Here is an 18,475-nt window from a genome sequence, read left to right on the forward strand (position 1 = left end):
CAGCTCTCTCTCCTATGTGGCAAGACAGAGTCAAAACCTTCCCTTTAAGACTCTGCCCCCTACACAGTCTTGATACCATCTCTCTGACAGCTACTCTTCTCCTCTTGAACCAGGGCACAGATCTCTCTGACGGCAGGTCACAGAAGGAGATAGTTTGTTTGGCAGTTCGGACAAGTGGAAAAGCAGAGAGGGTGGAAAGAAACAAACTCATTTCAAGGCGTGTACAGTGGGTTCCAAGGTAGCCACACCACCGCCACACCATGGCCCCTACCCAAAAGAAAGGTAGGAGGCTCAACACACTGAAGACTGAATGCAGTGGCCGAAAAGCCACACGTGGTCCTAGGTGACCTCCTCATACCTCACACTGATGCTTGGAGGGAGGATGAGGAAAGGAAGATTGCTCTTGGCCACACAGCTAACCTAGATCTTCAATGCCTTTCCCAGGGAAAGCACACTCACACCCTCAAAGGGGCAGTAAGGAACACGGAACTGCAGCAGGTGACCCAGCTCAATAATTACTTCCCAGGTCAGTCTACGTTTAAGCCTTCCTGGATTCGCTAACAAGGGCTCTGCAAAATCTCTGTGGAAAAGGCTGAACACTTCATATTTAGTCTATGTGGGCTCTACCTGACTCTGTTGTAACATGAAAGCAGTCATCAGATGATACGTCTCATGAAGAGACGCTGCTGTGTTTCTGCTTCAAAAAAAAAAACTTTATTAATAAAAATGGGGAACTGGACAAATTTGGCATACAAACCATAGTTTTCTCACTGTGATTTAATGTATTATCATGAGCTCTAGTGTATTGTAGTGAGGTTGTAGTGAGGGATTTCTTTCTTTTTTTTTTTTTTTTTTTTTTTAATGAAACAGTCTCATGTAGCCCAGGCTGGCTCTGAATGCACTGTGTAGCCAAGGATGATCTTAATCTGATTCTTTTGCCACCTTGCCCCAAACACTATGATTATAGGTTGTGCACTGGGCCTGGCCACCAGCAGTCCCCATGTGAACAAGAACAGATCCAGAGGAATGTGTGGGTCAATGTGCACAACACTGAAAATATTCAGAATTATCACAAATGATTGTCATTGGGAACATGGGGGAGAAAATTATTGCTTCAGCCTTTACTGATATGTCTATCACCATGTAACAGAACGACCAGCAATTTTCACTGATAAAAATACTAGTTACTATCTAGAGCATATGCATTTACATTTAACATTTTTGTCTCACTGAGACAAATTCACCTAGGCAGACCGGGTGCTATCCCATAATATGTCTAAAGTGTATCTCTCTGAAATATAGAGGCAGGGGAGGGGGAAGGAGGCACATAACTGCCGGCTGTAAACTAGCGGGGAAATATCAGCAGGAGCAAATGGACAATCTTGTCTGTCTTCCAAGGCAATGGTTTAATTCCCTTTCTTGGGTCATAGTGCTGAGCACGATAGGACAGCATGGCTCAGCCCCAGGCCCTCATTTCTAGTAATCAGCTGGAGAACTGATAACCTATTTCAAAGGCTATGGATAGAAGCCTGCTAGGTCAAATCCTCATAGAATGTATGTTAAAAAAAAAATAGCCAGAAAGAGCATAGCATATCTGTTTCCAGTTATTTATGATGCATGTTTTTTTTTCAGGACGAGGTTGGCACATGCCCTGGTGATGCATTTATTGAAGCAAATTCAGAGTCAGCTTTGTGAGAAACAAAACAAAAACCACCTACCCATTCTAGTGTGTATGCTGTTCTAAATCTCAAACACACACGCGCACACAACCACCAAATAATATTAGTCTAATGTGTTGTAGCTATGTCCTACATCAACTAACAGCTGTTGCCTACACAGAAAACATTCACAAAAGCCTCTGATTGCTCCAGAGAACATTATTTCTTGTATAATGGCAAAAGCAACACACATGCTCTCTAACCTGTTCCCAGCCTCTCCAGTGGGTTCTGCCTGAGAAGCAAGGTAATCAGATCCTGGGCATCTGGAGGAGGGGCCTCATCCTTTTCAGGCCAGTTGATTTCATCTGGAAGGAAGAAAAGTTGTCCGTAGCTTTATGGTTCAATACTTCCCCACAGCCCAGACATCCCCAGGAGGACAGAAATGCACTCCTGGGCTCCATCCCGGAAACACTGAACCAAAACCTACAATTTAAGATCTTCAGCTGACTTCTCCATGGCCAAGTTTTGGAGTGTTATTTTACAAGGCAGAGATAGCATGGTTTTCGTCAAGGTTAAGATTGGACAATTCTGACAAATAGAATCTATCATTTACTTTTTTCATTGACAGAACAATCATTTGCTCCCCCCACCCCCCCTCATGATAGAAATGTCTCCTAACAAGTCACTCCTGTTTACTAGGAGGACTTAATAAAACAGAAACTGAAACCGAACAGCTCCATGTCAAGTGCCAACCCACTGGGGACCATCCAAGTATAAGATTTTCTCACTAGCTTAAACTGAGAATTTGGTCCCGGCCACCCAGTTCTGTAGCTCCAAGGAGTACAAGGTTCTTTTACAAAAAGTAATTATTTCTAGAGACAAAGGTAAAGTCCAAAATGTTAAGGCTGAAGAAGAGAAAAACCCAAGGAAATCATAGTAATGGAAGTATTTAAAGTCCGTCAGAGATATTAGACTACGTTTGTGCTCTAAAAGAGTTTGCCTGGAGATAGGTATGCGTGCTCGTGCGTATGGAAATGCAATAAAAACATGAGTTATTTTTGTGTGTGCCTGCCTCTAGCTTCCTCTGCTGCAGTTTAAATCTGATTTGGAAAATAAAACATGAATATGCATCAGAGCCGTAAGGCATCAAGAACAAAGCCAGCATTTGCTGCTTGTGTTAATTAAACAGTTGATTCCCCTTGCCATTCAGGCCTTGGTCTGTCAGAAAACAGCCTAGTTATAAATCCATAAACAGCTCAGATATTGTAGAAAGGGCTTTTACACTGCAGGCAATTCAACAAATCTACTTTGTTCAAGTTTACAAATATGCCTGGCTTGCAAAGCCAACGTCAGAAAATAATAGAACAATTAAGGGATCTTCATGAGCAAAATACATTCTTCCCTATTTCCAATCCTGGCTGGTGTAAGTGCAGTCCAGGCTGGACCAGAGGTAGGTGGAGAAGCCATTTCTGTCATCTATACATTGGGGGAGGGGGGTGGTGCATAAACTCGGCAGGCAGGGGAGCAGTGGCCCCTATTTAATTATCATGTAGGTGTGCCACATGCTGCATGACAATAGTTAGGGTCAGCCTGCAGGTCAAGATCTAAAGGTTATTGAATTTTAAATGAAAGATGAACAGCTGCTATAGAAATAACATTATACATCACAACTACCAATGAAAGCATTAACAATCTGCGATTCAATTTACTGCCTTCCTATTCCCATTACTTATTATTTGGTAGACATTTGTTTTAGGGTTTATTACATTTTTGTTAATTTCACTGTGCCATTAGCCATTTCTCCCGTTTATGTAAATGTTGCCCACATTAACCTTTTCTTCCCTGGTGCAACTTTCCTATTATGAAAATGAAGAGTGGCTAACAATGAAGGCATCTGTAAATCCCATACCAATTTGTTTTGGAAAAAAAATGGTAGACAATTGAAAGTTGGCCACACCACTAGCCCACTTCCAAATTCCATGTTAACAAAACTTCCTCAGATCAATTTCAACACACATCACTCTCTTGAGAACGCGAGAGTCAGTTGTGTGTTACGATAAGTGAGTTCCTCTAATTTGTTGGCTCAAATGTTTGATAAAGGTTAACATTTCAGTGACACACAACAGATTTGCATTAAGTAGCTGTTTCCCAGTAGTGGCTTAGAGATAACTTTGATATTTACCACTGATGACTTGTCCAAATAGCTCTTCTGGAGTGTCCCCAAAGAAAGGCACACATCCAACCAGAAATTCATAGAGGATAATGCCCATGGCCCACCAGTCCACAGGCTTCCCATAGCCTTGTCTCAGAATCACCTCGGGGGCAATGTATTCAGGCGTCCCACAGACCTAAAATGAAATTGCAATATTAGAATAACTGGAATACTAGACATAAATTGAAATGAACAAGAAGACTGAACAGTTATTATGCCTCAAGTACACCTGCTCACCCACAAGGAAACACATGGACAGAGAACTCAAGAACAGACATTATGACAAGGAACTTATACATATTACGCTTAGTTTCAAATTGGAAACCTAACGTGTGCATAGCTTTATACAATACTGAACACTGTTTTTATAATGAAAATAACAGTTCATGTTTCAAGTGGTTACTATTGAAGGGAGTTCAATTATTTATATGACCAAACGGATTCTCACTGTGGTTCCATCAGGAAGGTATGGCAGTGGGGCAGGGTTTGCCTTAAGTAACTTCACAATGAACAGATTGTGGGCACATGGTAATGAGGCATGCTTAAAAGGAAATGGGCCATAGCGGGGATTTCAGCAGCTGAGATTGTGCAATGCATCATGAGTTTCACGAGTACTCTATTGAGACTTCTGAATTCCTTACAAAAACAGTTCTCCATTTGTCTCTCTCACCCTCTCACTCGTGCACAATTAGACCGTTCATCTTGCTAATAGACCTTAATGCTAGGGGAGGAATGGAGAGGGATCGGACAGTTCAGAGAGGCCCAGGGAGACAAATGGGAGCCGTTTGCACTTTATTAGATGCAAGGCTCATACAGACATCCAAACACCAGCGCTAATGTGGAGATGGCCTACACAGGTGGGTTCTGAACTCACTGGCTGCAGTGAGCTTTCTCTCTCTCCGCAGGCAGAGTAGCCTCTGAGCTTACCTGTTTATCCAGGAATTCGCGGGCATCCTTCTCAATGTGACCTTCATAGAGATTGGTGGTCATGCTCATCAGTCCCACCTTAGATAAGCCAAAATCGGTCAGCTTTATGTGGCCCATGGAGGTGACCAACAGGCTAGGGGAGGGAAGGCCAAAGAGCACAACAATCACTTTAAAGCAGATGCTGTTGCTCCCCCATCCCGCCTGCCCCCTTCAGTCTGTAGTACATCAACCATATTGCACATTGAAGCCTGGTAAGAGAGGGAATCACGCATTTGAGAGCTCAGGGCTGGAGCCAAGGCTCCGCTGTCTTTGTTGGAGCAATCACATGCAATATTTACATCTTTGCAACGCTTAGAGACTCCTCTAATAACTGAAGCATGCAGTGCTGACCCCTTTCCATTTTCGTATTTATTTCAGTCTATGGCCATACTAGCCTGATTGTGCCCGATCTCAGATTTATTTTTAAAGTTATGTGTACATGTATGTGTATGGATGGTGGTGGTATATGCACATGTGAATGAGGGTGCATGCATGTGTTTGAGGGTGGTGGTACATATCACATGTACCTATGGAGTCCAAAAGAGGGCATGAGAGCCCATAAAGCTAGAGAGAGAGCTGGGGCGGGCCACCTAATGAGGGTGCTAGGAATCAGGGTCAGGTCCTGTGCAGCATCAGTACTCTTAACCACCAAGCCACCTCTCCAGCCGCCTCTATCCATTTTCAGAATAAGAAAACAAAGAAGAAATGGTCCAACAGCCTACAACATGCATAGGAATTCAGGCAAGCAATCCATCTGTGACTAAAATGAGGCACAGATAAAAGAACCTGGGCAGAAAAGCGAAGGTTTTCGTATTTCAACTTCCAGCTTTGATTGGAATTTCCATTTATTGAACACAAAGCTTGGATTTATTATTTCATGCAAAGAATTTATGTTTGAATATATTAAAATATTTCACTATAAGTAAAAAAATATGTCAATTAAAAAGTTAAAGAAATAGAAGATTTTAAAGAGCTAGTAGAAGGAAGGCCAGGTGTTGGTGGCACAGGCAGGTGTGTTTCTGAGTTTGTGGACAGACTGGTCCTTATAGTGAGTTCCAGGACAGCCACAAACAAGCAAGCAAGGCTACTTGAAGGAATTATACTAAGATTCCAACAGCTGCATTTTCCCAGCCTTCTGATGGGGATGAACTAGTCCGTCACACACTTTTTAACACACTGAACATTAGTGCCGAGACCATGGAGACCATACATGATGTCAAGATGAACAGCTAGCCACTTTGGAAAAAAAAAAAAAAAAACTGTACCATCTCTCTAACTGGAGACCATAATGAACTCCAAACTAAAAGTATGAGTGAAATAGAATATCATATCATGTATATGGCCATGGGAAAGGTAAAAGTCATCAAAGTATGATGCCAAATACCAGATGCTCCAGAAAATACCCCTATTCTATGCCACTATGCAAAGATTTACAGGATAACTTACTCTAACTTTAGAGTAATTTTCTCCTGTTTCTCACACGTTTTCATTGTAAGCGTTGAGGTCTTTCAAAAAAATGTAAACAAATTACCATTAAGTTACTATTAAAGTAACCCTTTTTTATATTGGGAATTTTGAAATGTGCAAGTAGCCTTAGAAAACACTTCAGACAGAAGAAAATGTTCAATATTATGTAAAAGAAGACATTGATTTCATCAGTGCACATACTTGTCTGGCTTCAAATCCCTGTGTACAATTCCATAATTATGCAGGTACTCCAAGGCCAAGACTGTCTCAGCAAAGTACATCCTGGCCATATCAACTGGGAGAGGACCCATATTCTTCATTAAGGTGGCACAGTCTCCCCCTGTAACACACAGAAAGCAAAGGAACTTAGTAGGAACAGCATCAAGCAGGATTAAGGAAGACTAGCAGTGTAGATCTTGGAACTTCAAAGGAAGAGAATTGCATTCCTAAGTGGAGGCTTGGCTAAGGCATCATGTTTCTAATTAAGCTGTGGAGTGCAGAGAGCAGTTTGGCTCTGAAGTGAATTGTGTTTTGAAGAACCTCTAGCAAAATTCAGGATGATAGTACTAATTTATAACGTATCAGCATAAAACACAGATGCTAGAAATAGATTGCAGAGGTGGTATCCGACTGCGCCCTGAGCAGCTGAGAGCTCATTGGCAAGTGAACCTGGTGTTCTTGGTTACTTCATCATAGCAGGGGTTCTCAACCTGTGGGCCACAACCCCTTTGGGGGCCAAACAACCTTTTCACAAAGGTTGCATATCATATGTCTTGCTAATCAGACATTTACATTATGATTCATAGCAGTAGCAAAATTACAGTTATGAAGTGACAATATAATACTTTTATGGCTGGGGGTCACCACAACATGGAGAACTGCAGTAAGGATCACAGCATGAGGGAGGTTGGGAACCACAGCTCTGCAGGATTATTTGGGGTTTGTTCCATGTAAAGGAACGAGGACATAGCCTCATACATACCAAATGTGATAGAGTGTTACTATAAAATAACCACAGCACATCTGGGCGGTGGTGGCACACGCCTTTAATCCCTGTACTCGGGAGGCAGAGGCGGGTGGATCTCTGTGAGTTCGAGGCCAGCCTGGTCTACAGAGCCACACAGAGAAATCCTGTCTCAAAAAATCCAAAAGAAAGAAAGAAAAAAGAAGAAACCACAACACAGTAGTTCAGAAACAAATGACTGACGGGCAGACACAGACAAGCTGTTTGAGGCTCTATCTACCACTCAGTTCCCACTTAGGCCCCCTTTCTTGGCTGTGAGTCACTTCTCTCCAAACTGGAAAGGTTTAAGTAAAACTCTCCGCTGTTTCTTGGAGATTTACAATGAAGTCATTCCCTCCAAATAAAGACAAGAGTCTCAACCACACTGAGAAGAGGGTTCGAATATCTGCTTATCTATTCATTTAACTAACTTTATGTCAACAATGATGATGCTGGATGCAAAGTCTCAGAAATTTAATGAATTGGGAGGGATGGAGGGAGGGGTAAGATTACTTTGAACATTTAAAATGCACACCACAAACTGTTGAGGAGGAGGCTGGGCATGGTAGGTAGAACATGCCCGTAGTCCTAGCACTCAAGAGACCAAGGCAGAAAAAATGATGAAGGTTGAGTCCTACTTGGCTACAAAGAAGACTGTTTTTTTTTTTTAAAAAAAAAGGGGGTGTGTGTGGGAAGACTGGCTAGATTTTTCATTTCCTACCATAGGCTAAAAGGATACATTTTTAACTCACTTTTTAAGAAGACTAATTACAATGAACACATTTTATGATATGTGATAAAAGGAAGTGTCGGGGGAACCTATCACCTATATTCCAACTTTAATGACTGATTGTGGGGAGGCAGATAGGATTAAAAGCTATTAAAACAGAAAACAACCTTTTCCCAAATAACACTAATTCTCCCTTTGTTATGGTAGCAGGCGTTGTCCAAGCAATTATCAGAAGACAATGACTGGGAATTCAGCCATCTCACTGCTGGCTTCGTCGGCTCCTAGGTGGATATAGCTGTCATGTGTCACAATTGCAGCCTCATTTGTAAGAATATCTGGGTGTTTAGGCACCGGGCCGAGTGTGTGCGAGACCAATTTACCTTCTACATACTCCATGACCATGCACAAGTGACGCCGTGTTTCAAAGGAGCAATACATGCTGACCACAAAGGGGTTTTCTGCGAAGGTGAGGATGTCGCGTTCCACAAAGGCCTGCTGGATCTGGTTCCGAAGGATGAGGTTTTGTTTATTGATCTTCTTCATGGCAAACCTCTGCCGGGACTCTTTATGCCGAACAAAGTAGACTGCCCTGAAATGGAGTCAGGAGGACAGGAAGAAGGTAAGGATGCTTGGGGGTTGCAGAAACCACGCAAGCTCCATGGTTTGCGGGTTCGGGATTCGTAGCAACTGTTCCAAGTTGCCACAGCTGTGCTGGTGACTTGGAAACACCCCCCATTCCAGGCCAAAGTCCTTTCAGCTAGATTGACTTGCTACAAAACCTTTTTAATAACAATCATACATAAAGCCTCAAGTTTGCCTTTGCTGCTCCTGAAAGGGGACAGGCAGTCCCTGGAGTGAGCCATTTCCCAAGGGCTAGCTGATGCTTTCAGTTTTTCCACAAACAAAACAAAATCCAATATGTAAGTCAGAACTGGGAAGAATTAACAAAATTACATACAGATCACGAGCGACATCCTTCCTAGCATTAGACATATGTTAGGCACGTTTTCTGGACTGACTAAAGCAGTAATTTTCTAAATGATACCCTTGGGATCCGCAAAGAGGACCACAGCTTCTTAGAGTCTCTAGTTTCCAATTGAGAGTAATTACTTCCCATGGACTCTCCAGATAAATGAGAAGTGTGTATGAGGACATATGAGATTGTTCTGTAACAGAGAGTAGCATTATTTCCTCACTGCAGACTCGACATGCAAAGCCTTTGTGAACTCCAGCAGCAAGTCCATTTCCCACCATAACGGGGGAGGGACAGCCAAGGAGCAGAATGTCTGCTCCCCCCTTCCCCCCATAACCTCCTGGCCAAGCTATGAAGCACCCGTATGGTATATAATGACCAGACTAGGCCATGCTTAGTTTCTGCTATGGCCTGGCCCAGACACGCTCTAGAAAGACAGTTCAGTCCCTAAGGCCTGGGATGACCTGGAGAAAGGACTACTTAGGGGCAGGAGTCCTAAAAATCCCCAGTAGGAAATAAGCAGCATGGACAAGGCCTAGGATGCCTCACTTCCTCACAAGCCACTCCACTCATTTTCATGGGAGGACAGGTTTAAGCTTCCAAGAAGGCAATGGTCAAACAAGTGATCCCTCAAAGAGCCACTGAGCCTGTAACAGGTTGTGCATGCTGTCCTGAGACCAAAGGTATTGCTCAAACAAGTAGTTCTTTATCTAAAAAGCCAGTGATCATGGTAAACATATATAATTAATTGATAGGCCACCGAAAATGAGGAGTTAATGTGAACTTCGACGTGTGTGTTTTCCACCAGCTAGCTCAGTATCTCTGAACAATGAACGGCTGCCCGCAAAGAAGGCTGAGACACTTCATTCCCTACTGAACCAACAGCTCAGGGCACTGAGGTAAGGCTCAGTATATTCCAATCTGGTTTAATCCATATCAGAGTTTTCCCTTAAGTGTTCAGCTAGTGATTGCCTTTCCTTTGCAATCCGTGTTTGCAATGTCACACATTTATACTTCTCTGTTATCTTTGGCTTTGCTTCCCTTCTTCATTTATTTGGGTTTCTAGCTTTTGGAAAGGTCACTGTATAGTACAAAGAAAGGTCTCTTCATGACACCCTTCAAAATAACTCCCTGGCACCCAGGTACTTTGCTTCCCACTGTAAAACAGAACCACAACTAAGTCAGCCCACTGGACACTTAATACATGCTAAGGTAAGGGTCTTCTTTGGGTTGCCTCGAGGCTTGTTGGGCTCCTCCCGGTTGGGCCGATCCCTTCACCTCTTCCGTTGGTTAGAAATTAATTCAAGCATACGGGAAGAAATTCAAAGGTCAGACCTTCACAGTCATCCTCAGTTACACAGCAAATCTGAGGCCAATCTGAGCTACATGTGACTCTATTTTAAGAAAGATTAGCTAATGCAGATAAATAAACCAATTGTTATGATTTGAATGTTAGATGTTCCCCCACGAATTAGTGTTTGGTTCCCAGGAGGTGGTGGTGTGTGGGAAGGTTGTGGAGCCTTTACAAAGACCTAGCAAGGGGAAAAGAGGGTGGCTGGGTGCATGGGGTGGGGTTGTGTCTGCTTCCTGGTTTCAGCAAGATGTAACATGTGTACTGCAAACTGCCACCAATATTGAGGGGGTTCCAGCCACCAATATTGAAGGGGTTCCAGTCCCCCGTACTTCCCGTCAGGATGGACTGAGCCTCTCAGGAACAGGAACAAATCCTTCCTCCCTTAGGTACACTCCCGTGTCTTTGATCTCAGTACGAAGAAAAGTAGCTAGTAACTACCAGATGAAACGTAACCATGACAACAAGAAGCTCTGTTGCTAATAAGTGTTTTTTGAAGGCTTCAATAGATGCAGATGACTCAATACAATCCTATGGGTTTTAGTGGGGATGAACTTTCCAAAAACTGACAAGACATTTATTTAGAGGCCAATATCCAGACTGATTCAAACTTCAGCTTCCCCTTTAAACTTGGGGAGCAGAAAGCATGCGTTCTAAGCATGGTTCATATCAACTGTCCTCAAAGGCCTCAAACATACACATGTAGGTTAAACTTGAATGTTTACCATATATGTTTATCTAGAGATTTCCTATTAGCAACCTTTACATTGATTAGCCAGCTAGTACATAATTCTCTATCTGGTGAAAAGCTTTTTATGATGGGGGATGTCCTTCTGTATGCTGTGAATGTGTTTCTCATATTGGTTGATGAATAAAGCTGTTTCAAACAGTGGACAAGCAGGATTGAGCCAGGTGGGAAATGCAAACAGGGAAAAGTGGTAGGTGCAGTGAAGGAGATGCCATGTAGGTAGAACACCCAGGCATTTTCTGGTAAGCCAGGAACATGTGAAGACACATAGAGTAATAGGAATGTGTTAATACTTAAGAGAAAACCAGCCAGTAGGAAGCCTGAGCCATCAGTCAAACAGTTTATCAGTTATAGAAGCCTCTGTGTGTTTATTTGGGACTAACCGGCTATGGGACCAGGTGGGGCAGAAACTACCATCTACACTTTTACTGTATTTTCCTTTTTTAAAAATCACTGCTTGAGATAAAATAAAATAAAACTGAAAGTTGCATCTAACCATGAATTGTGACAGGAGATTGCCACAAAGGAGTACAGAAAACAATGTGACCACCCTCCAATATAAGATACACACTGGTAAGCAATTGTTAGGATTTGTGAGATGAGGGGTCAATTAAAAAAAATAAAATCAAGAACTCAAAATAATTTTCATAATTGCCTTCTTCATCTTAAGAATCACCTGGATGGTAAGTTTCTGTCCAACTTTTCCTTCAATATTTCATATTACGTTCAGTGCCGAGGACCCTTAGACCTGTATTCTGAATTTCACACTGAAACCATCACAAGGTTGATGCTTTGCTTTTCGACCATGTGTTCATCAAGATGCTGAAGGACTAGACTTCCTAACTGGGTGAGGGCTTGTTGGTCATTTCTGCAATGTTGAGCACCTAACAAGGGGCTTTGGGTATTTTAGGCAAGAGATCTACCACTTGGTGCTAACGTTACATTTCTATTTTGCTTCTGGAGTATTATTCTTAATGCTAAAACTTACTTGGTGGTAACTGTACCTGCCACATTCAGCTTTCATTTCTTGCTATACAGCAAGGAATTAGATCTGCTTACGTCAGCAGAGAGTAAGATACTGAGAAAGAGACCATCTGACAGCCAACAAGATGAATGCACCACGAATGTCCGAATGGCCCAGCCCCACACTGTCTGCTAAGGCTTCCTATTTCTTTGATTCCTGCCCCCCCCCCCAGCACCGCTTTGTTGGAAAAGACTACTCTGTTTCTTCCTCCACAGGAAAGCCCAAGAGTGGGAAATGACATGGTGTTTCTCCGCCTATGCAAGACAAGTAACGTAAGGCACGTGACAGGGCCTCTCAAGTCAGTCCAGCGGCCACCAGTCCCGTTAGAGGCACAATGCCAGTGCATGTGAAATTAGAAGACTCTGGAAGCTCAGTGTGCAGGTGTGGGCCAGCCGAAGCCCGAGCCCAACTGGGGGTGGGGGTGGGGGAGCAGACTAGGGAAAGGTGACCATAGCATGTGTGAATGGGTGTGCCGTTTGCCCTCATGGATGGTACTAATAAATACCTCTGAGCCCTTGAGGGCTGAGAGAACGGTGTGGATCCAGGCCAAAACGAAAAGTAAACTAGAGGAGAAATGCGCAACTTTCAAGTGTGTTAACTGAGTCGGTGTCATCTTTTTTTTAGCTGTGTGTAGCAGTACACACCTGTAGTAAGAGGATCCGGGATTCAAAGTCAGTCTGCTCTATATAGCAAATTTGAGGCCAGCCTGAACTTCAGGAGACCCCATTTTGACCCATATAATCTAAAGGGAGAGAGCATCTCTTTAAAAACATTTGAGGTAATGACTTAAGAAATCAATCAATACTCAACGGAAGGAGTTAGATCTTGTTTCCCTCTGCTGGGATAACAGTCAGTTTTAATCAGAGGATACTTGGGAGGAGAAGAGAACTCTGCCCGGGAGCACAGGCTTTGTGTACCTGAGATTGTCTTTGACAGACATGTGGGAAGGATATCAACTTCCACACCGGGCTCTTAAGCAGAGAACACAGACAAAGAGGCCAGGACAACTGTGGATTTACTAGCTTCGGTGTTCTAAGAGTTCTACAAAAGTTTCACCTCCAACCAGAGATCAGCTGACTGTGGCCCAAATGGCATTATCCCAGGTATGGTCAGACACATACCAAGACACAGTGCTGTGTGTGTTACCTACCATACTTTTCTAATGAGAAGGTTGGGTCCTAGCACCAGCAGCACTTGGAGAGACATAGAATCTGTGTTTCTCTGAGCCACTGATGTAAGTAGTGACACCCTGTCACATAGGTACCCAAGACAGTGGGAAGAGCCCAGACCCCCTACTCACCTAACGGTCTATTTGTTCAGCTAGCCTGAAGACAGCATCATGGCCGATTGAACTGAGAGGGGTAGCTCCATCCCAATTTTAAATTAAAAATAATTCAGATAGAAGGGAAGTCTGTCAGAAATGTAACGGGATATTACATTGGAGAAGAGAAGAGGGAGAAATAGTTCCCGCTGATCGGCAGAGGCTCCAACAGGCAGCTTGTGAGCCCATTAATGACTTGGCCTGCATCCTGGGTGTTTACTAATTCACAGCTTGTTTAACTTCTTGTATATTCCCGACCATTCCCTAAAGTGTGATATACCTCATCTACTATCCAGTGGTTTAATTGCACTGCAAATGAGTTTACTCAACCAATTAGAACTCCAAATACTGCTAAGACACATGCCCAAGGTTTACAAAAGTGCGGCTTCCCAGAACATCTAATTCCAGAATTCATTCCACTGTCGAAAAAGAGCTGAACCCAACCCCGTGCCTGTGAGATCAGCCTGCTGGCTTCTTCCTACTTGCAACACCTGGGGTCATCTCCAGAAGGATAAAAACAAAACACAAAACAAGTGGCAATAAACAAAAGGCATGGATAATTGCATGCTAGACAACATTCAATGAGGGAAGCAAACATTGGACAAAGATAACATGTAAAAGCATTTGTAGGCTGCATCAGGAAACATGCCATTTCATATGGTCCTGAAAGCTACTGATGCGGAGAGAGAGGGCTCTCACAAATACTTAAGTTCTTTGCTCAGTTAATGGCGTGGAAAATATTAGAGGTGAAAAAGGAGTAAGGAGAAACATCCCTCATGGCTCAACAAAAATCACTTTCTCATCTGCTCCCATGTGGATAAATGGCAGTAAAGATCTTGGGGATTATTTATTGCTTTCTGTATACAGATGGAATTGGGATTAATGCTTAATTACGATAGAATTCTTGGTCAGTCTGAAAGGCTTAGGTCACAGTTTACATGTTAATTGTCCTTCCACACTACTTATTGGTGACTCAGAATTTACTATTTACAACTTATTATTGTCACTGTTTATTCAACACCCTGGGAAGGAAACTGTCTCCATCTATGCTTCTCAACCTTCCTAATGCTGTGACCCTTTAATTCAGCTCTCTTCATGCTGTGGTGACCCCCAACCATTAAATCATTTCCTTTCTACTTCATAACTGCAGTTTTGCTACTGAGAGACAGGATATCTGATTTTGGACCCCTGTGAAAGGGTCATTCAATCCCCAATGGATTGAGAACCCCTGGTCTACAGAAATTGATCAAGGAGTTCAACAAGAGGATTATCAACAGTTCCCAGCACAAAGAAAGGATAAATGTTTACAGAAATGAAAACACTAACTCTGCTGTCACCATCATACAGATACTGAAATGCCACTGTGTAACAGGGTGCTGAAAGGGTACCGTGTGAGCAGTGTATGCCAACGTGTGTGTGCACAGTGCATGTCAACAGACAAAACCCAAAAACATAAAACTCGACAAAACAGGATTGACACAAGCCTCTAATCCTGGCACTAGAGGTCCAAGGAGAAGGGTCAGGGACTCAAGGTCATCCTCAGCTATACCGTAAGTTCAAGGTCAGCCTGGGCTACAAAAGAACTTGTCTCAAAATTTCTGAGAAAAGAAAACCCATTTTATCCATTATGAAAGAAGACACTAAGAAATGGGAAAGAAAAGCAACAGGAATTTAGTGGCCACTAGAGACTGAAAACGCATTCTTTAAAGACATCTGTATGAATCTAGAATATAACTCTCTTCCTTCAGGGATAAAAATGGATCAAGGAAGAGCTGCTAGTAATGCGCTTAGATTATAGTGGTCCATTCAATTTAATAAACATGCTAGTGTAGGAAGTCATGCATGTGGTATATTTCATACAGTATATATCATATATGAACTCAACCAAGAGCCGGATGCTTTTCAACCCCAAACATAGACTTAGTTGTAAAAAACAGAACTATAGAACATTTTTCTTCTACTTTATAAAACTTTTCAGGTCTCCTAAAATCAGCCCTGGGTTATCGACTGTGTCTTTGGTTGGGTCTGGCTTCATGTTATACCCAAGGGGCAAGAAGCAGCCTTCTGCAATGCCAGTCCCTGATCAGCATCTACTTAGGGTAAAATAAAAGTGAAAACCAAACGATGTCCTCCTGTGTGTTACAATATGCTAGAGAGCCCTGCTTAGATTACTCACCCATAGGCCCCATTGCTGATCAACTTAATCGTTTCAAAATCACTCTCTCGGGGTTTCCTTCGAAGTCTCAGGGAAGTATTTGAGCTCTGTGGAAGAGAATGCGAATGGTTAAAATACAGTTAGTTCTGAATTGGAGACAATTACCGTAATGCACTGTTTTGGAGACAGTTACCGTAATGTACTGTTTAACCTGCAGAGGCATGGTGTGAGCATCTGGGACCAGCTCCAAGGTCATGCACCAGCAGCATTGAGCTGCAGCTCTGAGTGAGTCCCTTTCAGCTGCATTTAAGCAAGCCCATGTTGCCAAAAGAGTGTGTGTGAAGGGTTTAGAAGTCTAAGATTCATCCTGGTCCTACATTTTAATACTAACTCTAAAATGCCAAACCTTCCCTTCTTCTTTTCATTCAGAAAAGAAGTAGGTCAGAACAGCTGTCACTGGTGTTGGGGGAGAACATGGGCTCTCCACTCCTGACGAGACTGTATCTTTCATTCTGTGGCACTGTACACATGGTAGGTGACACGTTCCTTAGGTGTGGAATGCTTACCCGTGTTCTACCTCTATACCAGAAGTCTTACTATGTCTTAAATACGGAAACTCTAAATGACAGCTCTCCAAAACCTTCAGCCCGATGAACAGGAATAGCATCACTGCTTCGAGTAAGCCCCTTGAGCCCTGCTCACCTCAGCAGCTGCTTCGCTCCCTCCACAGAGCCCACAACTCCCTCTCCATCATTTTTGGAAGACCCCATGCTGCTGAGGTGTGCCCAAGTCTCTCCTGCAAGGATTGCCATCTCTACCACCATCACTCTGCTCATCTCTGGAAGGCTTACAACTCAGCGCCTCACGGCCATGTCCACTTAGGTTCTTCCCTCATCCCTGCCATCTCTACTCAGGAAAGAACCAGTCCCTGACCTTAGAGCCATGACCTCCTCGATTCAAAAAGCCACCTGTCTCTTCCCCTTGGCCCTGGCCTCTGGATGTAAGAGCTGAATCTTATCATTACTTCTGTGGCCTCAGCTCTGGAAACAACTCAAGTCAGGGACCACGTGGCTGCTCTGCACAGGCCCCCTCCCTAGTCTCACTAACGCTTCCTTCACATGGCTGAAAACGCTCCCTCGGAGATCGAGTACTGCAGTTTACAATCGCCAGTTTAACAGTGCAGTTTCAACAACAACAGTTACGACAATGAAGTTAGCACAGCCACTGTCCGTTGGCACTTAACTATGGGACACTTGCCTAGCTACTGTGCGTGGAACATCTATCTCTCTTGGCTTTTATCCAGATGGAGAAACTGAGGCTCAGAGAACTCCTTCCCCTTCCCCTGACTGGTATGCCACACTCACACTCTGTTAGAGTTAGGGCTGGTTTGCAAACCCAGGCAATCTGGAATGGAGTCTGGGTTCTCAAACCCCAGGCTACAGGAACATGCTCCCACCTCCCTAACCACTTGGCTTCCCCCGGCTCCTCTCAGGGGCCTCACTTGTGGGGACAATGTCCACAGTCTCACCAGAGCCACTGATGCTGCTGCCTCTTAACTGACGTCCCTGTGGCCACCCAGACTGCTCCCTGTATCCCATTTGTTTTCAAGCCATGACTCCGGCCAGGCCATCTCCCTGTTTACCCCCGCTCCCTCATCGGACATTCTCCTCCATGGCTCAGTGGCTTCCTACCATCCTTGAAAAGAAGGGAGCCTAACAAAAGTGAGCAGGATCCCACTGACTGGTTTCCTTCAAGCTCTTCAGCTCTCGAGTCTTCCACGCTTTTAGCTCTCAGATACCGCTTGCATCCCGAGCGGTCTTATTCTTCTCTCCCATTTCAACTCAGTGGCCACACCCTTGGGAAATCTTCCTGAACTTGCCAACTCTGAAAAATCCATCATGGAATGATCTACCAGCTCACAGTCCTCTCTTCACACGTGTTTATTCATGCTCGTAGATGCTATTTTAGTGTGTATGATGTCGTTTTGTAAATTGCTGCCTTCTCTTAGGAGTGAGGCACTAAAATTGTATGTCTCATGCCTTGCCCACAGAAAGACAATCAACATTTATGGAATAAAGTAATTAACACAGGCAAAAGCTCTCCAGATGCTAAGAAGCAGAAGAGCCACCACCATCCTAGCTCTCTCAGGAAAGATACTCACACTCAGTGACTCATCCGTCTCCGGGGTTTCTGCTGTCCCACTATCATAGTTCCCCAACTGAGCCATTTCTAAGGTTTAAAAAGGAAAAAAGAAAGGATGTTGAAATTATATAAGAAGACAAAGCCAAAACAGATGGGAAACAAGTTCTCATTATTTGAAAAGGGAGAAAGATCAGTTCAGTCTATACACCAGGATGCACATACTTGCAGCCCAAAACTCAAGAATGGCAGCTGCCAATCTGAGCATGTTCTCATCACACTTTCTCTGTATCTCCAACTAGACCCGGGTACATGGGAGAGTGGGCCTCTGCTCCAGGGAGCAGCAGTTACTGGCTCAAGCATGCAGTCTAGCTCGCAAGCCTTGAGTGAACTAGCAGCAAGAGAGGCAAGCCTTCCCAGGGCTTGACACCCAGCAAAGATGCATTGGCTACAGTTTGGAGATGTTTCTCGGTTGCAGGGACACGAAGAATGTACAGTTCTCCAGGGATAGTAATCATGGTGGGCACCAGGGGTTGGCGACACAAAATACTTGGGTTGTCAGTTCCTAGCTGACATTTTAACTCCACGTTCTTCTGAAAGACGTGACCGATATTACGTTTCAGAACTTTTGTGAGTAATACAAGTGCCAATACATGCAAAGCTCTTAGCATATTCACTAATAAGAATTAAGTGCTCATTCAATGTTGGTTGTTATTTATTAATTACAT

At 43.5% G+C, this 18,475-nt stretch overlaps 1 protein-coding gene across 1 annotated transcript in view; it reads right to left on the reverse strand.

Annotated features, from left to right (window-relative positions):
* The window catches only part of Mast4 (microtubule associated serine/threonine kinase family member 4), a 555,461-nt gene that overhangs the window by 28,247 nt on the left and 508,739 nt on the right, over nucleotides 1-18,475 (reverse strand). Inside the window, exons 14-20 of the mRNA XM_051182862.1 lie at nucleotides 17,770-17,837; nucleotides 15,630-15,715; nucleotides 8,417-8,625; nucleotides 6,505-6,643; nucleotides 4,798-4,930; nucleotides 3,841-4,006; nucleotides 1,922-2,023 (exon numbers count right to left, since the gene is read on the reverse strand). Of these exons, the coding sequence (XP_051038819.1) occupies nucleotides 1,922-2,023; nucleotides 3,841-4,006; nucleotides 4,798-4,930; nucleotides 6,505-6,643; nucleotides 8,417-8,625; nucleotides 15,630-15,715; nucleotides 17,770-17,837 (903 nt within the window). The remainder of the gene's footprint in view (nucleotides 1-1,921; nucleotides 2,024-3,840; nucleotides 4,007-4,797; nucleotides 4,931-6,504; nucleotides 6,644-8,416; nucleotides 8,626-15,629; nucleotides 15,716-17,769; nucleotides 17,838-18,475) is intronic.

The sequence above is a fragment of the Phodopus roborovskii genome, unplaced genomic scaffold (genome assembly GCF_943737965.1).
Source record: "Phodopus roborovskii unplaced genomic scaffold, PHOROB, whole genome shotgun sequence".
NCBI lineage: Eukaryota > Metazoa > Chordata > Mammalia > Rodentia > Cricetidae > Phodopus > Phodopus roborovskii.